At 38.6% G+C, this 22,235-nt stretch overlaps 1 protein-coding gene across 1 annotated transcript in view; it reads left to right on the top strand.

Moving 5' to 3' along the window:
- The window catches only part of LOC309401577 (transmembrane protease serine 11E-like), a gene marked incomplete at both ends in the record, with an annotated part of 105,256 nt that extends 83,436 nt beyond the window's left edge, over positions 1–21,820 (top strand). The window contains 9 exons of the mRNA XM_081970647.1: positions 8,458–8,573; positions 10,659–10,777; positions 14,929–14,996; positions 15,883–16,046; positions 17,571–17,609; positions 18,761–18,929; positions 19,288–19,553; positions 20,695–20,837; positions 21,659–21,820. Of these exons, the coding sequence (XP_081826773.1) occupies positions 8,458–8,573; positions 10,659–10,777; positions 14,929–14,996; positions 15,883–16,046; positions 17,571–17,609; positions 18,761–18,929; positions 19,288–19,553; positions 20,695–20,837; positions 21,659–21,820 (1,246 nt within the window). The remainder of the gene's footprint in view (positions 1–8,457; positions 8,574–10,658; positions 10,778–14,928; positions 14,997–15,882; positions 16,047–17,570; positions 17,610–18,760; positions 18,930–19,287; positions 19,554–20,694; positions 20,838–21,658) is intronic.
- Between the last annotated feature and the right edge of the window lie 415 nt (positions 21,821–22,235).

A 22,235-nucleotide genomic window follows, 5' to 3' on the forward strand; every position in this document is an offset into this window, starting at 1 on the left:
TTATCATGGTGGTATATCACACACAATGACATTACACTGAAGAGACAATTATCATGTCTTGTTCCCTGTGCTATAGAGCTTTAACAAAAAATAGCAGTATTGATTTTAATTTGCTACATATTTATGCTTAAAATATTCAGTGCAGCACAAATAATAGCATTCTGGGTTTTTTTTAAATCAGGAAATTGTATCTGTCCATTCGTCTTTAGTTTATCTTTTCAGTTTAGAAGCTATCAAACAAACCATGCAGCGATAGGAGAAAAAGTTTTCCTATATTCCAGTCCATAATGGTTTAATAAATCCTCATATAAGAGGGAAATAAATTAACTTAAAATGCAAAGTAACTACGTTAGTTAATAAGTTACAAAATCCATGTCATGTGCCCCTCACATCTCTCCTTGATTAGCTTCCATTTATTGTTTCTTGTCTTCCCTTCTGCTGATTTGGAAAATAGATTGACCTCCTCTTTTTTGTGGCAGCCTCTCAAATATTGGAATACTGCTATCATGTTGCCCCTAGTCCTTTTTGCTAATTATTCCTGCAACAATTCTTCATATGTTTTAGCCTCCAGCCTCCTAATTATCTTTGTTGCTCTTCTCTGTACTCTTTCCAGAATCTCAACATCTTTTTTTTTATATTATGATGGCCAAAACTGGATGCAATATGTCAAGCGTGGTCTTGCAAAGACCTTATAAGGCAGTATTAACACTTTGCATAATTCTATCTCTCTATTAATGCAGCCTAAGAGTCCATTGACTTTTTTGGCAATTACAGCACACTGCTAACTCATATCTAAGTGTTTGTCCATTAGGACTCTAAAATCCCTCTCACGGTTATTGCTATTATTTTTTTAAACAATTTTTATTTGTTTTTGAACAAGGACAAACAAACATAAAAATAAAAATTAAAAAACCATCTTCCATTACAAATTGTAGAAAGTGTGTCAGTTGGTTACAGTATTTCCATGCATCTCTTCCATAGTCACCACCTGCTTTTCATATCAAATCACATATTTTAAATTCACCTATATTCATGTATATCACAATTATTATAACTCAACCTTAATTTGGCTATAATTGTTTTTACATCCTTTTATATATAATATTCAAAATCTAGAATAAGATTATATGATAACATTCCTTTAAATCATCCTAGGATCATCCAATCACAATACATCTTTATAACATATTCTAGATAAAGCTTTTAAATCTCCTCTCATAATCTCCTTGGGTTGTTTATATAAAATTTCATATTATCAAACTAATATATCTATATGTATTGTTATCATTATTAATCATTGTTTAACTACAGCTATTGTTGCTTCATTTTATACATACTACTAGTAAACTAAATTTAGCTTAATTTTTATTATACATTTTAATTGCATCAACCTGTATCTTTCCAGTAATAGTACGGTCTTATATTTCTTGCCATTTGTAGCATTAGTTCTAGTTATTTTCTTAATAAATCTTGTATAAACTTCTCTTGTAACATGTTGTTCCTTTCGTATCTCATAAAAGCTTGAAACCCAACATCTGTTCTTTCCATCAGCTTATCTTTGATTATCGCTAGTGCTTCTATCAAGATTTCTCTCCTTATCTCCATCAATTTTTCTCTCTTTTCTTCTTCTGTGCTTTGAAGTCTGGGGTAGAGTTCCAATCCATCTATCTCCCCTTTCCATATTCCTCTCTTGCCATTACCAACCACGCTCACTTTGCTGTCAGTATCCACAGTTTTTTTTAATCTCTTTGCTCATTTTTTTCTTCCATCTTTTGAACTCTGTCCTCCACTTTCTTCATTTGGTAAACATGCTCAGTTTCTCCATCAGATTTTTCTGTTTTGTATTCCATATTCTCCAATCTCTTTTCAATTCTCTTTGTCACAACTAATACATTTTGAATTTCAAACATAATCATTTGCAATGTTACAGTTTCTTTTTCCTGCTGAGCCATTGTTTCAATTTTGCAGGCACTGCCACTAAAGGGTTCAAGGCTATTTTAATAAACTTCAAACAGGTTCATTTATTATCTTTCAAGTCAAAATGTAGTCTTCCCTACAATAGCTAGTGATAGAATGTCCAAAAGACACCTGTATAAACAACGTGCTCTTCCTACTATCACTGTCAGTAAACAAACTGAAAGAACCAGACTCTACAAGCTGGTACCGCCCCAGGCACCTGATGGAATCGGATAGATTCCAGATGGAGCTTGGGCCAATACCTGTAGCCCTGTCCCCCTCCCGCTCCGAGGACCTAGTGACTGCCTGGAATAGGGCGGCGACTGGAGCCTTGGACCGGGTTGCGCCTTTGCGACCTCTCCTGCAGCATCGACCCACCCGGGCTCCTTGGTTTACTGAGGAGCTAAGGGTGATGAAGCGCCACAGGAGACGTCTAGGAGCAGGTGGAGGTCCTCACGCTCCGAATCTGACCGAACACAGGTAAGAGCCTATTTGCGGACTTACCTTGTGGCAATAAGAGCGGCCAAGCGTAGGCATTGTGCCACCCTTATTGCATCCGCGGATAACCGCCCTGCCGCCCTGTTTCGGGTGACCCGCTCCCTTTTATCGCAGGGGACGCGGGGGGCACCCTTACAGGGAAGAGCAGAGGAGTTTGGGGAATATCTGCAGGACAAAATTGCTCAGATCCGGAGCGGATGGATCTCCGTCAGTGGAGCAGATGAGCCGTCAACAGCGAGTCTTGAGAGACCATTCTGGGAGGAGTTTGACTCTGTGGCCCCCGAGGATTTGGACAGGTTGCGTGGATGGCTGCGGCCCACTACATGTTCAATGGACCCGTGTCCCTCCTGGCTGGTACTGGCAGCCTGGGAGGTGACACGAGGCTGGCTTCTGGGCGTGGTGAACGCCTCATTGGGTGAGGGATACTTACCAACCGCCTTGAAAGAGGCGGTGGTGAGACCCTTGCTCAAGAGGCCTTCGCTTGACCCAATGGAGCTAGCTAACTACCGTCCAGTCTCCAACCTCCCCTTTTTGGTGAAGGTTGTTGAGAATGTGGTGGCACAGCAGTTTCCACGACACCTGGACGAATCCGATTATCTAGACCCACGCCAGTCCGGCTTCTGACCCGGGCACAGCACAGAGACAGCCTTGGTCGCGTTGGTCGATGATCTCTGGAGGGCCAGGGATAGGGGTTGCTCCTCTATCCTGGTCCTATTAGACCTCTCGGCGGCTTTTGATACCATCGACCATGGTATCCTATTGCGCCGGTTGGAGGGGATGGGAGTCGGAGGCACCGTTTGGCGGTGGTTCGGCTCCTACCTCTCCGACCGGAAGCAATGTGTGTTGACAGGGGGGCAGAGGTCGACCCTGAGGCCACTCACTTGTGGGGTGCCACAGGGGTCGGTCCTCTCGCCTCTCCTGTTCAACGCATATGTGAAGCCGCTGGGTGAGATCATCCGTGGTTTTGGGGTTGAGTACCACCTGTACGCTGATGATACTTAGCTGTACATTTCAACCCCAAACCACCCCAACGAGGCTGTCGAAGTGATGTCCCGGTGTTTGGAAGCCGTCGGGGTCTGGATGGGGGACAACAGACTCAAACTCAACCCCTCCAAGACTGAGTGGCTGTGGCTACCGGCACCTCGGTTCAGCCAGCTGACACCATCGCTGGCCATAGGGGGCGAACAACTGTCCCCTGTGGAACGGGCGCGCAATTTGGGCGTCCTCCTTGATGCCCGGCTGTCAATGGAGGACCATGTGGCAGCCGTGGCAAGGGGGGCGTTCCACCAGGTCCGCCTGGTGCGCCAATTGCGTCCCCTACTGGACCGGAGTGCCCTGCGCACGGTCACTCATGCGCTGGTGACGTCTCGCCTGGACTACTGCAATGCCCTCTACATGGGGCTTCCCTTGGGACGCATCCGGAGACTGCAGCTAGTTCAGAACGCAGCCGCGCGGGTCATCATGGGGAGTACACGATACTCCCACGTAACACCCCTCCTGCGCGAGCTGCACTGGCTACCTGTGGCCTTTCGGGTGCGTTTCAAGGTATTGATTACCATCTTTAAAGCGCTCCATGGCATAGGACCTAGTCATCTGCAGGATCGCATCCTACCACACACGTCCCTATGACCAATCCGCTCACACAGGGAGGGACTCCTCCTGGTGCCGTCCGCTAGGCAATGCCAGCGGGCGACACCTAGGAGTAGGTCCTTCTCTGTGATGGGCCCAACTCTCTGGAATGACCTCCCCCCTGACATCAGAACCACCACCGACCTCCGCTCCTTCCGTCAAAAATTAAAAACTCACCTGTTTCAATCAGCTGGCCTGGCACTCTCTTAGTTTTGTCTCCCGGGGATATATTTTAACTGGGTTTGGGTATTTTAATTGGGGATGTTTTTTAGGGTTTCCATAGCATATTTATTTCTTGTACAGTCTCTTCTCCTCCATCTAAATGTTTAGTATTTAATTGTTTTTATACTATTTATATTGTTATTCATGTATTTTATCTGCATTTTATCTGACTGTACACCGCCCCGAGTCCCTTTTTGGGAGAGGGGGCGGTTTAGAAATCCAAATAAATAAATAAATAAATAATAAACCTTGAATCTCAAGTGATCAAAGAGAAAGAAGAAAAAACAATGTATCCAGCCTCCAGTCTCTAAGTGGCAGTGTAAATGCTTTTCCTCCTGTTGTTACAACCTCTTTATAATCCTTCTTATTTTCTTCTTTATATTCCAAGCTTAAGAAAGAAAGAAAAACCTTAAATGGAGATGAAAAACAATCCAATCAATCAAATCAAGCATTATTTTTAAAAAGGAGAATTTTAATCCATAGTATAAGAAAGCATGAAAAAAGAAGAAGAAAGAATTAATCCATTCAGTTTAAAAAAATAGGGAGCCCCTGCAAAAGTTCCATCCATGAAAAAAATTAGAAACTGGATAACACACTAAGTTCAATGCAGATCAATCTTGCTGCCTACAGTCTTCTGTCTTCAATCTTAACTTAACTTAATTTTTTTTCTTGGGTAGTCTCTTCCTCTAATAATAAAATTTCCTCACCAATTCAACACACTTTCTCTTTCTGTTTTCTTCCCATACCGGAGCTGTCTCAACTTCAGCAGCTTCATTAGCTGTGTTTCTGTCGTCGGAAAAAAAGGCTATTCCTGGATCTTTCAGGGACTTTGCGGTGTCCCTGAGATCAACAGGAGGTGCCCTTCTCAATCACCATCTCTGTGGGACAGTTTAGGTCCAAATGGACAGTCCAGTGGCAGGAATTCGACTGCAATCTCAGAGCACCAAGATCGCATGTTGTGCCGTTGCTACATCCGCTCTCTTCTCTCATGGTTATTGCTATTGAATGAGCCCACACAGAGGGCTTGCGTGCCGTCTCCCCAGCACAGATTAAATGCTGCTGGATATGCACTGAAACAAGTGATGGGCAGAACAGGGCTCTGATTGGTGTTTCACGCCTCTCAATTAAGTTGATAGACAGCTGGGGGCCTGTTTGCGAATGGTTCCTGCTCCTTTCCTTCTATTTCAAAAAACCCTCCCTGGCCTTTCACTTTTTCCACCCCAGATTTTGAGAGCGACTGCAAACGTAGGAGAAGGGAAGCAGGCCGAGTCCCTCCCTCCCTCCCTCCCTCCCTCTCTCTCTCTCTCTCTCTCTCTCTCTCTCTCTCTCTCTCACACACACACACACACACACACACACACACACACACAGAGTCTCTCTCTCACTCACGCTATTGCTGCTGAAGTGGGGAGCAGGAGGAGGGTAAGAGGAGGCAGCAGAGCCAACGCACAGGTTATTTGCTTGTGCATCAGTGTAATTTTTGAAAGAAGGTAAGCAAATGACAACTACCAGAGGGAATGTAGGGGGTGAGTGTTGGAAAAAGCAAAAGGCTGGGGAGGGTTTTTTGAAATACAAGGAAAGGAGCAGGGAGCACTCACAAACAGGCCCTCAGTTATCTATCAATTTAAACTGAAGGCGTGAAACACCAATCAGAGCCCTTTTCTGCCCATCACTTGTTTTGGCGCATATCTGACAGTGTTTTGTCTGTGCTGGGGTGACAGTGCACACGCCCATACAGAAGACTCTGCCTGCCACCTCTATGCATGCCATTGGTTCGCCACCATGGACATATGCTATATTCATCACTTGTTAGGTTGCCTCAGTTGATGACATGAGTGCATGTCCAGTTCATTCAAATGCTTGAGACAGAAGTTTTTCTTAAGCATTAAGTTAGGCACTGACATTAATTGCATATTAATTAAACATTTATTAATTAAGTCTATAGACAAATATGCTTTCAGAGTCCAAGAATGAGAGGCAATTCTGGATTAAGATTTGGACAGTCCTGAAACTCCACTGAGTCCCTTTCCCCCCAGGCAGTTACTCATAAGTTGGATTTCCTAATGGGGCCAGTATAATAGTACTAGAATTTGCTGCTTCGCCGGGAGTAAATAGTACAGAAATAATAGGGTGTAGTGCTCAAAGTTCTAAAATGCTTAATGCTCCTTTATGTATTAATCATGGGAGAAATTAATATTAAAGAACAGTGGAGCCCTATCTTCCGTGCACTACTCTCACATGTCAAATGCATGAACATGTGAGAAGCTGTTTGCACACAGGCTTTACCAATTCACATGCTATATTGGCTGGCTAAGGCTGCTTGCTGCTTCAGGCAAACTCCTTGCCTCCTTCTGCTGACAAGGTGGTAGGCATCAATTGGTTCTAATTCTGTTTATTCCTTGGAAGGAAAGCATTGACATTTCAGCTGTACACTAATGGCATTTGTGGACTCCGTGGAATATATATGGATGCTATTACCTATGGCCCTTATTAAAAGCACTGATACTCCCCTGGAGCATGCATTTGTTTGGGATATTTGGAACTTGGGATGACGGACTTGGTAGAGGGTGGATGCGGGTGATTTGGGAAGAATTTCTCAGACTCAAGGACTAGAGGAAGGCACTTTAATGGAACTGTAAAGAAAAGCCTATACTGTCTATTTTTGATTTTATTTTGTGAGCTTAGTTAGTGTATGTTATGTGTACGGGAATACACATACACAGGGAGGTAATAATATTTAGGGTATAATAATATTTAGTTTGAGGCATGCTTTAAGAAGAACAGAGCTGAAGCCAGAGACAGAGTCAAATCTGAAGGGAATTTGCAGTATTGCACATTTAATTTGGAAAAGGAAGCACAGCCAAAGTTTTAAAACTGTAAATCCAGGATGTAGCTGAGGACTGCGGGTTTCTCACTTTATTTTAAGCATGAATGTTGATCTTATAGCGCAGAATGAATATTAAAGACACTGGAAAACCAATGGCCGCTGTATATGACAAAAGCTTTTTAAAAAAGCATGAATGAATTTCTTTGCTTGTGCTGGACCTTACTTATATTTGTAGTACATAATCTTCTGCATGAGCATGATCAGAAGTGAACCAGTGGACTTGGTCAAACTTTCCCCTTTTAAATGAGTGGTAATTGAACGTAGAACAATATCTGATGCGGTTTTGCAAAATATGGGAACTAAGTTAAATAGTCAAATGTCTCTATAGTGTGCTGCCTCAATTATGAGTTCTGTATTTATAATTTACAAAGGAGACGGCAAAAAGATTTCAAAGTAAATAATTATTTGTGGGATTAGCAGTATTTTGCTCTAGTTGTTGCTTCCCAGCCCATTAGATCCAACGAGGAGGCTGTGCTCTGGGTCCCTTTATTAAATAAGACCATCAGACTGACCCAAGGAGGTATGGCTTTTCTAAAACACCATATTCCTAAAATTCATGTTCCTAACCCTGCTAACATTTCAAGAGTTCCTGAAGATTTGAATATTCCTTTGGGATTTGGAGATTAGACAAATTCATCACTGTGAATTTCTCTTTTTTAGGATCAGAGTTTATTTTCAAGAGCCATTACTTTTCTTATTTTTCTTACCTGTTCGCTTTAAACCAATGTGTGCCAGAGGTGGGTTACTACTGGTTCGGTCTGGTTTGGCTGAATTGATAGTGGTATGGTGGCCTGGGTCACTGGAACCGGCAGTGACCCAGGCCTGCCACGCCCCCAAACCAGTTCTCCGGTTGGCGCTATCTCCATCTTGTTTTTGAGTTCTGTACATAACAATTTTAATTGAATTGTGCATGTGTGCGAGCATCCAGCGCACACACTAGCGAACCAGCAGTAAAGCTGGCCAGAACCCATCCCTGATGTGTGCCAACAATTATTGAAATTGTACGTTGCAATTGCAACTACCATTGCAATTGATAAAATAAAGAATGAATGAATGAAGATTAATGCAGTTAATTTGTTATTAGTTCAGCAGTATTTTTAATTCATTCATTTGTGAAACATTTAATGTGCATAAACATTATACATCATCATCATTATTATCATCATCAACAATCTCAACCCAAAAGCAGATTATAGCAGAAATTAACTGCATTACTTAAGGTTCACTTGTCTCCTACAAAATCTTATGTTTGCCCATCTTCTCAGAATGTCTAAACCAAGAACCAGTCCTTGGGCGCCATGGATGATTGCTTTGATTGTGTTAGCGATATTGCTGGTCTTAGCCACTGCCATTGGTTTGCTTGTGTACTTTTTGATATATGGTAAGTATATTTCTTTTTCAGTCCATATGATTTGAATGGCTTTGTGCTTGAAAATCTTTCAATAATCAGAAAGAAAGAAAAAATTACATTGTGCATTTCTTTCCTGAAGAATTTATAGCTACTTTTATTTCAACTGGATCATTTTAAGCCAGGCCATCTGCCAAACAACATAAAGTATTTATTATGTATTAGCAATGTTTTCCTATCTGATTCTGTGTTGGTGTATCACCCAAGGCAAAGTATGATCCTGCCAGCATTGTGTAATGGGCAGAAGGAATAACCTTGAGGAATAGAATGAAGAGCTACAACCAAAACAATGGTCAGGTATAACAACATCTGAGTCCAGGGAAGAAATGTAATTTGAGAAAGCATATCAAACATGACCCTCCCTATTTCTCATGAAGAAAAAAGAGAGGTGGGAGTACTTTCAGACTTGCAAAATTATGTGACTATAACCAAGTAGTCTTGGACTTACAGCCATTTATTTAGAGTCTAAAGTTATGACATCACTCAAAGAAGTGACTAATGACCAGTCAGTACATTTATGACCATCACAACATCCATACAGTCACATGATTATGATTTGGGTTGCTCAGAAACTGGCTCGCACTTACAACAGTTGTGGTACTATGCAGTCATATGATCGCTGTTTTTAATTTTCCCAACCAACTTCCAACAAGCAAAATCAATAGGGAAGCTGGCATGGAAGATCACAAACTGTTGTCAGGTGATGTGTCAGTTAATGCTACAGTGACTTGCTTAACAACTGTGGTTTTAAAAAAAAGATTGCAAAATTGGATGTGGTGATGTGATACCTTTCTTAATGACTGTATCACTTAATAACATTTTTTATCCCAATTATGGTTATTAAGTCAAGGACCATCTGCAATAAAAGTAATATGGGTAGTTCTTGACTTAAGACCATAACAAAGACTAAAATTTACATTGCTAAGCAAGACAGTTATTCAGTTTTGCCTCATCTTATGGCTTTTCTTGCCACAGTTGTTGTGTACATCACTGCAGTTTTTAAATTAGTAACACTGGCAGTTGTTAAGTGATTGACTTTGCTTGTCAGAAAGTCACAAAAGGTGATCACATGACCTTGGATCATTGCAACCACCATAAATTCATGTCAGTTGCCAAGTATCTGTATTTTGATCATGTGACCATGGGGAGGCTGTAGTGGATGTAGGTGAGGAAAATGGTCATAAGTCAGTTTTTTCAGTACTATTGTAACTTTGAATGGTCATATGAATGGTTGTAAGCCGAGGACTCCCTGTAATAACTACCTATCTTTAGTTTCCAAGTCTGGTCTATTTTGGAGGGCTGAAATATTGTTAGAGCTGCCACAAATCTTAATATTTGGATATAAGGTAATAGAATTAGTAAGCTGCTTGAAGACCACCCCTGGCACAATAAGCCCAATGGACATTGATGAGACAGTGAATGGTGTCTGATAAGTCAAAGGAAGAACCTGCTCATGTTTTGTTTTACAGGATTGGAACCTGATTGAAAAGGTTCTCTGTATATATCAGTAAGCATATACTATGCAAGACTACATGTACACTGCAACATTTGCATCTTAGCAGAAAGTAGCCAACTCCTGATCTGGCCTTTCACCAAGAAATTTTAATCCTTTCATTGGAGATTCTGAAAGGAGGATGAATAACAAAATCAATTTTGAGACTAGCCAACCATCAAGAATGAGAAGACATAGTTGATTATTTTTGTAGATGGGGAATTGTTTGAACTAGCATGGCTTCTTTCACTTAACATACACTCTATCTGATAGCTCCAAAACTCAACAACTTTACTTATCTAGGACCAATTTTTGAGATACTATTCATAATCCAGGTCAACTTATTATACTTGATCTACATTCTTCTCATACAAAATATGGGAAATATATTAAAATCCTTTGCTTCAGAGTTAAAATGTATCTTTCACTTTATGATAGTTAATCCTATAAAACCTCTAAATTATTAGAAAATTTCTTATTTTGATGATTGCTTAATTGTGTCTCATTCTTGTAAATTAATTGATACTATAGTATAAATACTTTCATTTTTCCCTATTCATCTGCAGATCAGAAGCTATTCTTTTACAATGCTTCCTTTAGAATCAAAAATAAGCAATATCAGCCTAACTTTGACAAACAGACTTCATCAGAATTTAGAGAACTGAGCAGAAGTATTGAGGTTTTGGTAAGTGAGAATGATTTTTTAATGCATTTAATGTTCTAAATTCTGGAGAAGGAAAAGAACACAGACAGACACAGAAACTTTGGGACAATCCTTCCCCGTCTTTCTGTTTCTTTTATTTGGAAGTTGATGAGGGATTCTGCAAATTGTAAATCCTTCCTTCCCCTTTAGTAAACTTCCGAACAGCTTTTATGAATCTCTATCTCATCTGCACTCCCTGCCGGCTAAAAAGTATCCCATAAGAAACAATGGGTACTGTTAATAATCGTTTATTTATTCAAATAAATATATACTGTATGCTGAATATATATTGAAGAAACACGAATTAAAAGAATATGAGCATGATTTTAAAATTAGAAAAGGAGATATCAGTAATTTGAGCTACATTGATTATACTATTCTGAGAGTCAAATGATATGGTATCACTAATAATTAAAGTCAGGGACTAAGATTAAATATCAAGAAGGCCAAACTAACAGCAGTAGATGCCCCAACCAGCCCTAGAATTGACAATAAATTAAAATTGGTAGATAATTTCTGCCTTTTAGGATCAGCTATTTAAAGGAAAAAGAAAGATTACCTTACTGGAGCTTGGCAAAGGAGCTGAAGCACTTCTTAAATCTATAATGGATAATATTTGGGAATGACTCAGGCAGATGCTTCCTTATTTTATGGAAGTATAAAAAGGAGGGGGAAATAAAGCACAGTCAGACTTGCAAGATTCTGTTATTATAGCAAATGTCAATAAAAGTAGTTTTAGCCTACCTGTGAAGGTGATTCCCAGCCTGGTCTATGTATCTAGTGGGACTCATTGCAATCAACAGTAAAAGAGCCAGAAGTCAATAAATGTTCTGCATTTTAGCAGTTTGTAGAGCACCAGTGAAGACATTGAAAAAAAATAAGCAGATGCTGGGATATGCCAATATCTACAAAGATTGAAATGGTGCAGTTAATGTTTTTCCATGTGACACTTTATGAAGTATGAAAATTGAGCTTCCAAGAAACAGGATAGAATAAGTATTGATGCTTTTATATTTTGATGATGAAGACTCCTGAGAATACCATGGAAAACCCCCAAAATAAACAAATTGTTCATAGAACAAATCAACTCAAGGCATACATGAGCAGGCTCAAATTATCATGTCAAGGACATATTACACAAATATCCAGGTCTCTTAGAAAGTCTATAATGCTGAAGAAGATGGAAAGAGAAAAATAGGATGTTCAGCAGCAAGGTGTGTGCACTATTTGGAAGATCTGGATGACCAAGTTGAGGACATCAAATTTTGGAGAAAAATTATCTATGTGTGGTCATTGACAATTGAGCCAACTTGATTGTAAATATTCAGTTAATTCAGAGACAATATTCTCATATCCCAACACATGGAACTACTAGCACAATTAGGAAACGTGAAGATATTTTTCCAACTAGGTGCATTAGCTGGGTTTGGCACATGCCACAGGATGAAGGAAGCACACTCCTACATATGCTTAGAACATTATGTAGTTGATACACTTTAAATATATGCCCTTTGGGTTGAGTTTAAGTGTTTCATAACAGCATGCAACAATTGATAGAAGCATTCCAAGAATGTTGATATATGCTTGTGTGTACCATAAATGAATACAGGTACTTCTCATCATATAATGGTTCATTTAGTGACTGTTTAAAGTTACAATAGCACTTAAAGAGTGACTTATAACCATTTTTCACATTTATGATCATTGCAACATCCCCATGGTCACATAATCAAAATTCAGACGCTTGGCAACTGATTCATATTTATGATGGTTGCAGTGTCCTGAGGCCATGTGATCACTTTTTGTTACCTTCAGACCAGCAAAGTCAATGGAGCAGCTAGATTCACTTAACAATTCTGGCAGGAAAAGACATAAAATGGGGCAAAATTCAGTTTACAACTATCTCACGTAGCAACGGAAATTTGGGGCTCAATTGGTTGTAAGTGAAAGATTACCTATGCAATCAATGATTAAACCTGGACCTCAAAAAAGCTAGGTTCTCAAGTATGAAACTAAAAACAACAACACAATTTTAAAGTTCAAGAAATACAATATCAGGGAGAAATAATAACAAAATATGGCATTAAACTAGCCTAGCCCAAAGTTAAGATAGTCCTAATAAGAAGCCATTCAATTAAAAGTTAACATTTAGAACAAGTCATTGTACCAGTGAAAAATTAGGTGAGGTACTTAAATTAGCTCAACATGCGAATGCTTTGGTAAAACAACTGGGCAGAGATTGCTCCAGGGTTCATTGTAAAGTTGCACAATTTTGTCACCTCTATTTTAAATATAAGCTTGTGGCTAACTTAGAGGAAATTCCCATTGAAATGGTCAATAAAGCCTAGTTTTTTAAATAGATGTACAACTCTTTCTACAACTCAATTTCATTCTGGTTACACCATCTAATATTGCAATTTAATAGCTTCCATTTGTGGAAGGATTTTAAAGGAGTTTCCAAGCAGGCTTATCTTTTGTATGCACATTTGGTTTATTTTAATTTTTATTTCTTTATTGCAGATCCAGATATATTCTTTTTAGAAAGAAATTATCTTAGGGGAATGGTAAATTTGTGGAGTTTTATATTCTATTATCTAACCAACCATAATCAGAATACTAGTAGAATAGAAGGAATGGAAGAGACCTTGGAGATCAAGTAATCCCTTCTTAATATATAAATTATCCATCTAATGAAAAAGTCAACCACTTTCTAAGACAGTTTATTCCATCGCTAAATCATTTCCCCCCCAAATATCTCCAGATTCTCAGTGTTCTTTTTAAAATATGTTTACCAGAACTTGGTATAGTATTCTAATTGTGGTCTGCCAAACTCTGAATAGAGTGAAATAAGACCTCTTGACATTATATTTCTGTTGAGGCATCCCAATTGTTCATTTGTTTTTCCCCATCTGCTTTATAGCATTGGCTCATAATCATTTTGTGAGTTACCAAGGCACTCAGATTTTTTTTTCAGCAACATTGCTCCCAGCATGCCATGCTATCTTGTATTTGCTCCTTTGATTTTTTAAAAATACAAATCAAAGACTTAAGCTGCTTAAAGTCACCTCCAAATGACTCTAGCCAGCATGAAAGTTGAAGAAAATAAACAATATGTTCCTGATGAGATTCATTTGCTGGTTTTTATCCATTGTTCCAGCTTGTTGCTGAATCCTGATACTGTCTTCTACGGTGTTATTCCTCCTAACTTTATATCACTAGCATTTTTTTATTATAAAATTTCAAACCTTAAATCCAAGTTATTTACAAATGTTAACCCAGATAATAAAGAAAGGATAATCAAGTTTGTTATTTTAAACCTGGCCAGATTGTTTTAATTGATTCATACTGTGTTGGTTTTTTCACTGCTACATTAATGTCTATGAAAAAGAATGGTCAGAATCTGCAAAGATGATGGAATATGTTACTATAAAAGCCCCACCCTTTCCCATTGCAAGTGATTCTAGGCATGTACAAAACCAGGGACGTGCGGTGAGGTTTATGGCTGGTGAGGCTGGTGATGTCATCAGGAAGGCGGGGAATTCTTAACAAGGCACCAGCCACGACTTGGTTTCCAGGGTCCTTTCGCGAGCGAGCTGGCAGGGAAACGGTAGCCGACGGTCCGAAAAGTCCGTCACACTTTCTGCTTTCGCGAGCAACTTCCTGTAAACCTGCCGTTGCTCAGTGCGAGGAAGGGAGCCGCTCGCGCATGCACATTGGCCCTGGAACATGAGCTCCGGTGTCAGAACACGACAGAAGGCGGGGAATGGGAACACGTGTGCAGGAGGGAGGCTGAGGCTAGAGGAGCCTCCTGCACCTCCCTCTGTCCTGCACACGTGGTCCCATTCTCCGCCTTCCTGAGTCAACATGAAGGGGACCGCGGCTCACGCGGTCCCATTCCCCGAGGCTCCTCAGCGCCTTTTCCCTTTCCCCCCTTTTTTTTCATGAGAGCAGTGAGGCTCTGCCTCCCCTGCCTCCCCTGACCGCACGTCCCTGTACAAAACTAGTATGGCTATGATAGGGACATTGTGTCAATCGTTTTGGACTTGGAGACATAGACGTAGGGTAACTGCTACATTTCTACTCTGTTTTAAACATTTCTTATATCAAAGATAACTTTTCATTCCTTTCAACAGATTAAACAAGCATTTCAAGCTACTCCCTTAGAAAAAAGGCTCATTAATGCACGTGTTGTCAGGCTAAGGTATGGAGATGAATATTCCACTCAGGAATAAATGTTGAATTAATCGCTAACAATGACATGAGAATGAATTTATAAATGAAATGGCCCAGATAGTATTAAGAAATAATCTGGGTTATTTCTCCCAAATGTGTTTCTCACTCCTATAAATCAGCCACACATTCAAAACTAGCATAATTGTGCTAGTTGAGTCTCACACCTAGGAGCTGGGCGCATGTTAGAATACACCAATCTTTTCTATTGTTTCTCTTAATCCATAAGATTTTGCTTTAAACTCACCACATAATAAATTGGCATTCTTTTATCCAAAGACACCCCATTTATTGGAAGTTTATTCTGGCAGATCAGTATTCTGCAAAGACTGGAAAGTCTTCAATGTTGTCTTATTTATTTATCTATTTAGGCAGATGAAAGGCATTATCCTGCTTCTGTTTCTCACCCCCAAATTTTTCAGCATACCCCTATTTCTGGGAATTTGGGGCAAATATTCATAGGTAAACAATCCCCAATGAATAAAGTTTAATTGCAAGATTGGCACATGAAAAGAGAAGAGGAAAGAGTTAAAACGGGAAAGCTCTGTGCCTCTCAAAGATCCCTATATTTTCTCCATCCCAAATCATAGCTATTTTTGATGGTATCACCCAAATTTATGTCGAAACATTTCCTAGTATCTGCCCATTCTCATCCATTTCTAAAAAGCAATGAGTTAAGCAGCAAACCGTCTGGTGCTTCTACTTGGTGTTCCTTTATGGATGGAAACAGTATTTTAATTTTTCTGTCTTACTTGCCCCAAATCCTTGAGTGAATAGTATATGGGGAAAAATACCCCTGCAGAGTATAGAAAATATTCTGGCTTGTTTGGTCAGCTGTCTGTATTATTCTTTTGCAGCCCGGGTAATGATGGTGTCCTGGCAGATGTGCTGCTGATATTTAAGTTCATTGCCACAAATAATAAAGAGACACTCTGGACAAATATTTATCAAAGTTTGCTGAAAAAACTGAAGTCATCAACATGGCCCTTAAGTATTGATATTTCTTCTTATAAGCTTTCAGGCAAGTGTTACAGATGCCACTTGTAATGATGATCAAATTTTTTAAACTGCTTTATTTGCTTGCACTGTAATCTGAAATATATATGTTGATTTAATCAAAACTGCATTACCCATTTCCTATTCTTGCTTAAGATATTTCTAAGAAATATGTTAAGCAAGTATTTACAACCCTCCCCCCCCCCCTTTGTGGGGAAATAAAATACTACAGGTTTCAAATTTCCATCCAATTTATTAATAATTATTCCCTGGTTTTCATTTACTTCTTTTTAATATTTAAGGAATTATCTTTAGGAATTTGCAGAGCGTTTTGCCAAAGAATATTGAAAAATTTTCATTGAGCCAAAGCCAATAATCTTTATGTTATTTGATTATTTTTATGAACTAGTCACCCTTATACAGTACAAGTCAACAAATGGAAACATCAGTTGGTTGGTTAATCATGATGCTAACAAACTAAATGGATTACAAACTATATGACAGTTTCTGTAAGAGTCTATATAGAGATAAAATTCCTAATAGGTATCTTATTTTCTTTCTGGTGATTGTAATAGTAGATAGATGCAAAGTTAAATACTTTAAATTACATAAAAACTAATCCAGAAAAAATACAGTTAAAAACATTTAACCAAGAGGAAGAAATTAGAGATGTGGCATTGCAATTTTAAGGTTTCCTAAAGCTAATACGGTTTTAACATAATTTATAATGTATTTACAAAGACTTACTAAGATTCTATTTTGTTCTAAGTTGAAAAAAAGCTTAAGAAAATTTTTCATATCTCTTATTTAAAAAGCTGTGCATTCAACCCTACTGGAAGGGAGATATTGGCATGAAAGCATTCTCTTCCAATATTCCCAAATTATGCATCCCCCTCATGCCCCCTGCCCCCTCTGTATGCGCAGCAGAGACCCGAAGACCAGCTGGCTGGTAGGAGATGCCCGTGCATGCGTGGTGGAGCTGGGCTGGGGCAATGGCTGGTGTGCCCACAGAGAGGGCTCTGCGTGCCACCTGTGGCACACGTGCCCTAGGTTTGCCATCATTGGCCTAGAGACTAAAACATATGAAGAACAGCTGCAGGATTTGGGTTTGGTTAGCCTAAGGAAAAGAAGGACTAGTGGTGACAAGTATTCCAGTATTTGGGATTTTGCCACAAAGAGGAAGGGATCAACTTATTTACAAAAGCATCTGTAGGCAGGAGAAGAAACAATGAATGAAAACTAATTAAAGAGAAAAGCAATCTGGAATTAAGGAGAAACTTCCTAACAATGAGAACAATTAACCAGTAGAACAGCTGCTGTCAGAAATTGTGGGTGCTTCATAACTGGAGTTTTTAAAGAAGATACTGGGCAGTCTGAAATGGTATATAGGTTCTCTTGCTTGAACAGGGGGTTGGACTAGAAGACCTCTAAGGTCCCTTCCAGCCCTATTCTGATTGAATGATTGATTGAATCAGGTACTTTAGGATGAAGGATGTGGAAATATTGATATTGCCAAATTAGTATTTGTCTTCTCTATCTTTTTTTCCAGAAATAAATGAAGAAAATGGTACAAATCTTCTCAACAGTTGTAAGTATCACAAGAGTTTTCTGTTTGAAAACAGATTTGTTAAAAATTGATGTGTTTAGCCTCATTTTCCTCTGGATGCTGTTATCCAGATCTTTTTAATTTTATAACTGGGGATGGTGGACACGTCTACTGTATAAGATAAGACTGCCCTTTTGAGAAAGGCTGCCTTGGCTGGCACCCATCATTCTCAAACTCTTTTTTAATCTCCTAATATGCCCAATCATCTCGAATTTGTTTTTTCAGCTTGATTATTACATTTGAAGTCACTTCCGCTAAATAACCTTATGAAGACAAAAAAGATACTGGAGCCTCTTTTTTATAGTAATCTGTCATGAAAATAAAATTTAAATTCACATTTGTAATATTGTAACTTAGATTTTCCATGTTTTTTTTTTAAAGAATGAGATATTTCTACAAAACTGAACTGTTACATAGTATTTTCTCTAAGAGAAAAAAGAACAATATTTCTGAGCTAACCGCAGCAACCTGCAAAATATATCTATTTTCTTTCCTGAATCCAGAAATGCCATTCTGTATTTGTTTGGTGGAGTGTAATGGTTTTCAGAAAGACAGTTTTCTAGCATTTTACAGTTGCAGCACTCTGTGGTGACATGAGTTACCATTTGATTACCAGTTAGCTTCCACCAGGCAAAATCTATGTGGTAAGCCAGATTTATTTCATAACCATGTGAGTCACTTAAGTGATTCATTTAAGAACATGGCTAAAAGATGATAAATTTGGGTGCAACTCATTTAATAACCAGTTGGCTTAGCAACAGACATTCTGTCCCCATCACACAGAAATTGAGGACTACCTGTATTCAAAACAGATTATGCAATTATTTTCTTGTTTTCCTGTGAATGAATAATTTAGGACAAGAAAAAAGCAATATCAAGACAGCACATGAACAGAAACAATTATGTTTTGATACTCCCTTACCTGTTCTCTTAACATTCAGTGAATGAATAATGTATGGCTCTTTAATACATTCCACCATCTTTAGTGAGAATGTCTTTTGTTTATTTTTTAACATTAAAAACTGTTCTAATAAACTATGATTTTTATAGTACTTCTAGCAAAAAACCCAGATTCCCTTTAATAAAGTGTACTGTTTCCTTGAAAGAAATGTTCTTTTTTGGGTTGGGAGCAGGCTGTGGGACACGACTGGACAGATCTGTGGAGAGAATCTATGGAGGAACCATTGCAGGGGAAGGGGAATGGCCCTGGCAAGCTAGTCTCCAGCTAAATGGCATTCATCGTTGTGGAGCAACATTGATCAGCAATAACTGGCTTGTGACTGCTGCTCATTGTTTTAGAGGGTGAGTAAATCTTTCCCCATACATCTAAGACTACTTCTGAACCAACGTGTTTAATCAATAAAGTTCATTTATTCACATATGTTACCACTAATATAATTTGTCTCATATGTTCAAAACTAAAAAAAAATGTAGAAAGGAGAGTAGTGTTTAGCTCCTTATCTCTGTTCACATCTGCTGTTATGCCTAAACACTCCATTTTATAAACTGAATGTATGTCTAATCTTGAAGTTTGATTGTGTGAAAGTGCAGGAAAACTGGAAAACAGTTAGCAAGGAACCATTGTGAAGTTTTGTTTACAATAAATGAAAATGCAAATAGAGTGTTTGTTGTATAAATTGTACTCTCTAATGTCTTACAGTGTCCGAGATGTCAGACTTTGGACAAGTAGTTTTGGGGCTCGTCTAAGATCTCCAAGAATGAGAAGGAATCTTCGCGAGATCATCATTCATGAGCATTATGCTAATAATGTCATGAACCATGAATTTGATATTGCTGTTGTACAGCTTTCATCCCCAGTGGAATTAACAACTGCTGTACATCGTGTTTGTCTTCCAGAAGCTTCATTTAAGTTTCCAGACAACACGACTTGTGCTGTTACAGGATTTGGTGCTCTTAAAGATGACGGTTAGTACCTCCCTATTTGGGGCTAGTTTGCTTGTGTGAATAATCATTCTTTGATCATTTGTTAACCACAGTAGAGTTGGTTCCAGATTTATAGAGACATCAAATTACACTATTAGGTGGGCTTACTTTCTAACAGGTATATCCATAAAGATTTCAGGAAGAGAAACACTTGACATCATGGCAATTTGGCTTAGTGATTAAGGCACCAGATTAGAAAGCAGGACACCTTGAGTTCAAATCCTTCATAGAAGTGACAGCCAGCTGGGTGATTTTGGCCCAGTTATGCAACTCTCTCCTCTCTCTCTCTCTCTCTCTCTCTCTCTCTCTCTCTCTCTCTCTCTCTCTCTCTCTCTCTCTCTCTCTCTCTCTCTCTCTCTCTCTCTCTCTCTCTCTCTCTCTCTGAAGCACCAGTTGCTCTCTTACTTCACAGAAGTATTGTTGTAGAAAAAATAGAGTGAGGAAGGTGTGTTGCATGTTTGCCACCTTCAGTATAGACAAGATAAATACAAACATAAATGTTCAATTGTGGAAATTAATGTTTAATTCTGAGATTCTGTACCTGATAAAGCCACCTGAAAATGTTAGTTAGAACACAGAATAACAGAGTTAGAACTTTTTGATAATATGCAATTAAGCCTTTGGACTGGTGGGGTGCCAACCATCTAGCCTGTTTGCCTTCTTTTAGGCAGAATATATAAATTCATATGCATGTTCATCTGTAAGAAAACTAAATATGGGGGGAGGGGGGAAATTACCTGACAACTGCTTTCAAATATATGTGCTGCAAATTATATACATTACCTATATGTTTCCTTTTTCTTAAGTAGTGTAAGGCAATTTTGTTATTCCTACCCAGAGAATGAATAAGAGTGACACTATTTTGTGAGGTGACTTTTTCTTTCCTATTAGTCAACTGGAAAATGACTATGGACTGCTTGTACCATGTTCTGAATTTCAATAATATATTGTAGAAGGCTAAATTATCATAGGAAGATATCTTTTAAAGGGATGGAATTTAAAGTATTTCTGATACTATGGACAAAATCACAAACTAAAGCATATGTGTTTTGTGATTGTGCTACTCTATAACCTGATAATGAGTTTTCATGTATAAAATACTACATTATTATTTGAAAATCAGGTCCCAGTGTTGGTGAACTTCGTCAAACAGAAGTGAAAATTATAAGTAATGAAATTTGCAACAGAAGACAAGTATATAATGGAGCCATTTCATCTGGAATGCTCTGTGCTGGATACCTGGAAGGAGGAAGCGATGCTTGTCAGGTAGATGTAATAATAACTTAGAAGTCAGCAAACGGCTCTTGGATATATTATGATTTGGTAGTATTTTTGTGCTGGAGCAAAATCCACTTATTTATACGCCACCATATTTTTCTATAACTAAGTAACAGAGATTTAGATGGGGGCGGGAAACGAATTTGGTGTAGTATTTAAAATACTGACCAAGAAAATAGGAATCTATGAGTTCCAGTCCTACCTTAGGCATAAAAGCCATCTGGATGATTTTGGGCCAGTCATCTTTTCTTAGCCCAATCTACTTCACAGGAGAAAATAGAATGAAGAAGTATTATGTACGTTAGTTACCTTGAGTAACTAACGTACATAATACTTGAGTATAATACTTGAGTATTCATAAAAAATAAAGGCAGAATTTTAAAAATCTTTTTAAAAAGAGGTGATCTAGGAGATACAAAATGTGGATGGCCATTTTTGTTGTTGTTGTTGTTGCAGTTCCAGGGTTATGGTGGTCCATCTGGGGAAAGGAATGGGGAAGCTATGGCTAAGGATCGGAAATATGTGACCTTTATTTTTATTGCTTTGTTTATTCTATTCCATTTTTATATTAATTTGTATTTTAAATCATTTAAAGTTGGCAAGTAAGTCCAGCCCTGAAGGCTTGGGAGTCAGGAGAGAAATATGGTCTTCAGATCACCCCATTATATCTTCCTTTAAGAAGATTTTATGTCAAGGGAAATCATTTTAGATGGTATCATGTTTGATAAAACAGCTCTATCTGTCATATGATTATATACACTATAGATTTTTCTCCTGGTCTTTCTAAAGCGATCTTCCATCCCTTTTAGGGTGATTCTGGTGGACCATTGGTTACATCTGATTCAAGAGGAATATGGTACCTTGTTGGCATAGTAAGCTGGGGAGATGAATGTGCTAAGCCAAATAAACCTGGAGTCTATACACGAGTTACTTACTATCGAAATTGGATTGGTCTCCATACAGGACTCTGAAATAATGACGAGTAACCTTATATTAATATCTGAGATCCAAGATATTTTTCTTACAAACAGCCATACTGCTCTGGTACATTCTATTGGATAGGGATTTGTTTTTCTGCTGGAGGCATCAACACTATTCCTTCCCATATTATTTCAGGTCCATGAGTCATTATATTATATTATAAACACTGTTTATGTGTCATACAAGAAGATGAATAGACTGAAGAATTCATCTGCAACTAACAAAATAATTTTGTTGTAGTTCTTTATGATTCCTATCCTTAAAATGCTGCATTGTGGCACCTGCTTGATTGCGTTGAATGTTCAACCCTCCCAACAGCTTTGATAATTCGGCCAATGTTTTGTTTTGAGTGTGTGGTATTATTCAAGGAAAATTGCACATCATCCCTTCCAGGAATTGGAGTAC

This window comes from Natrix helvetica (genome assembly GCF_964273705.1).
Source record: "Natrix helvetica genome assembly, chromosome: Z".
NCBI lineage: Eukaryota > Metazoa > Chordata > Lepidosauria > Squamata > Natricidae > Natrix > Natrix helvetica.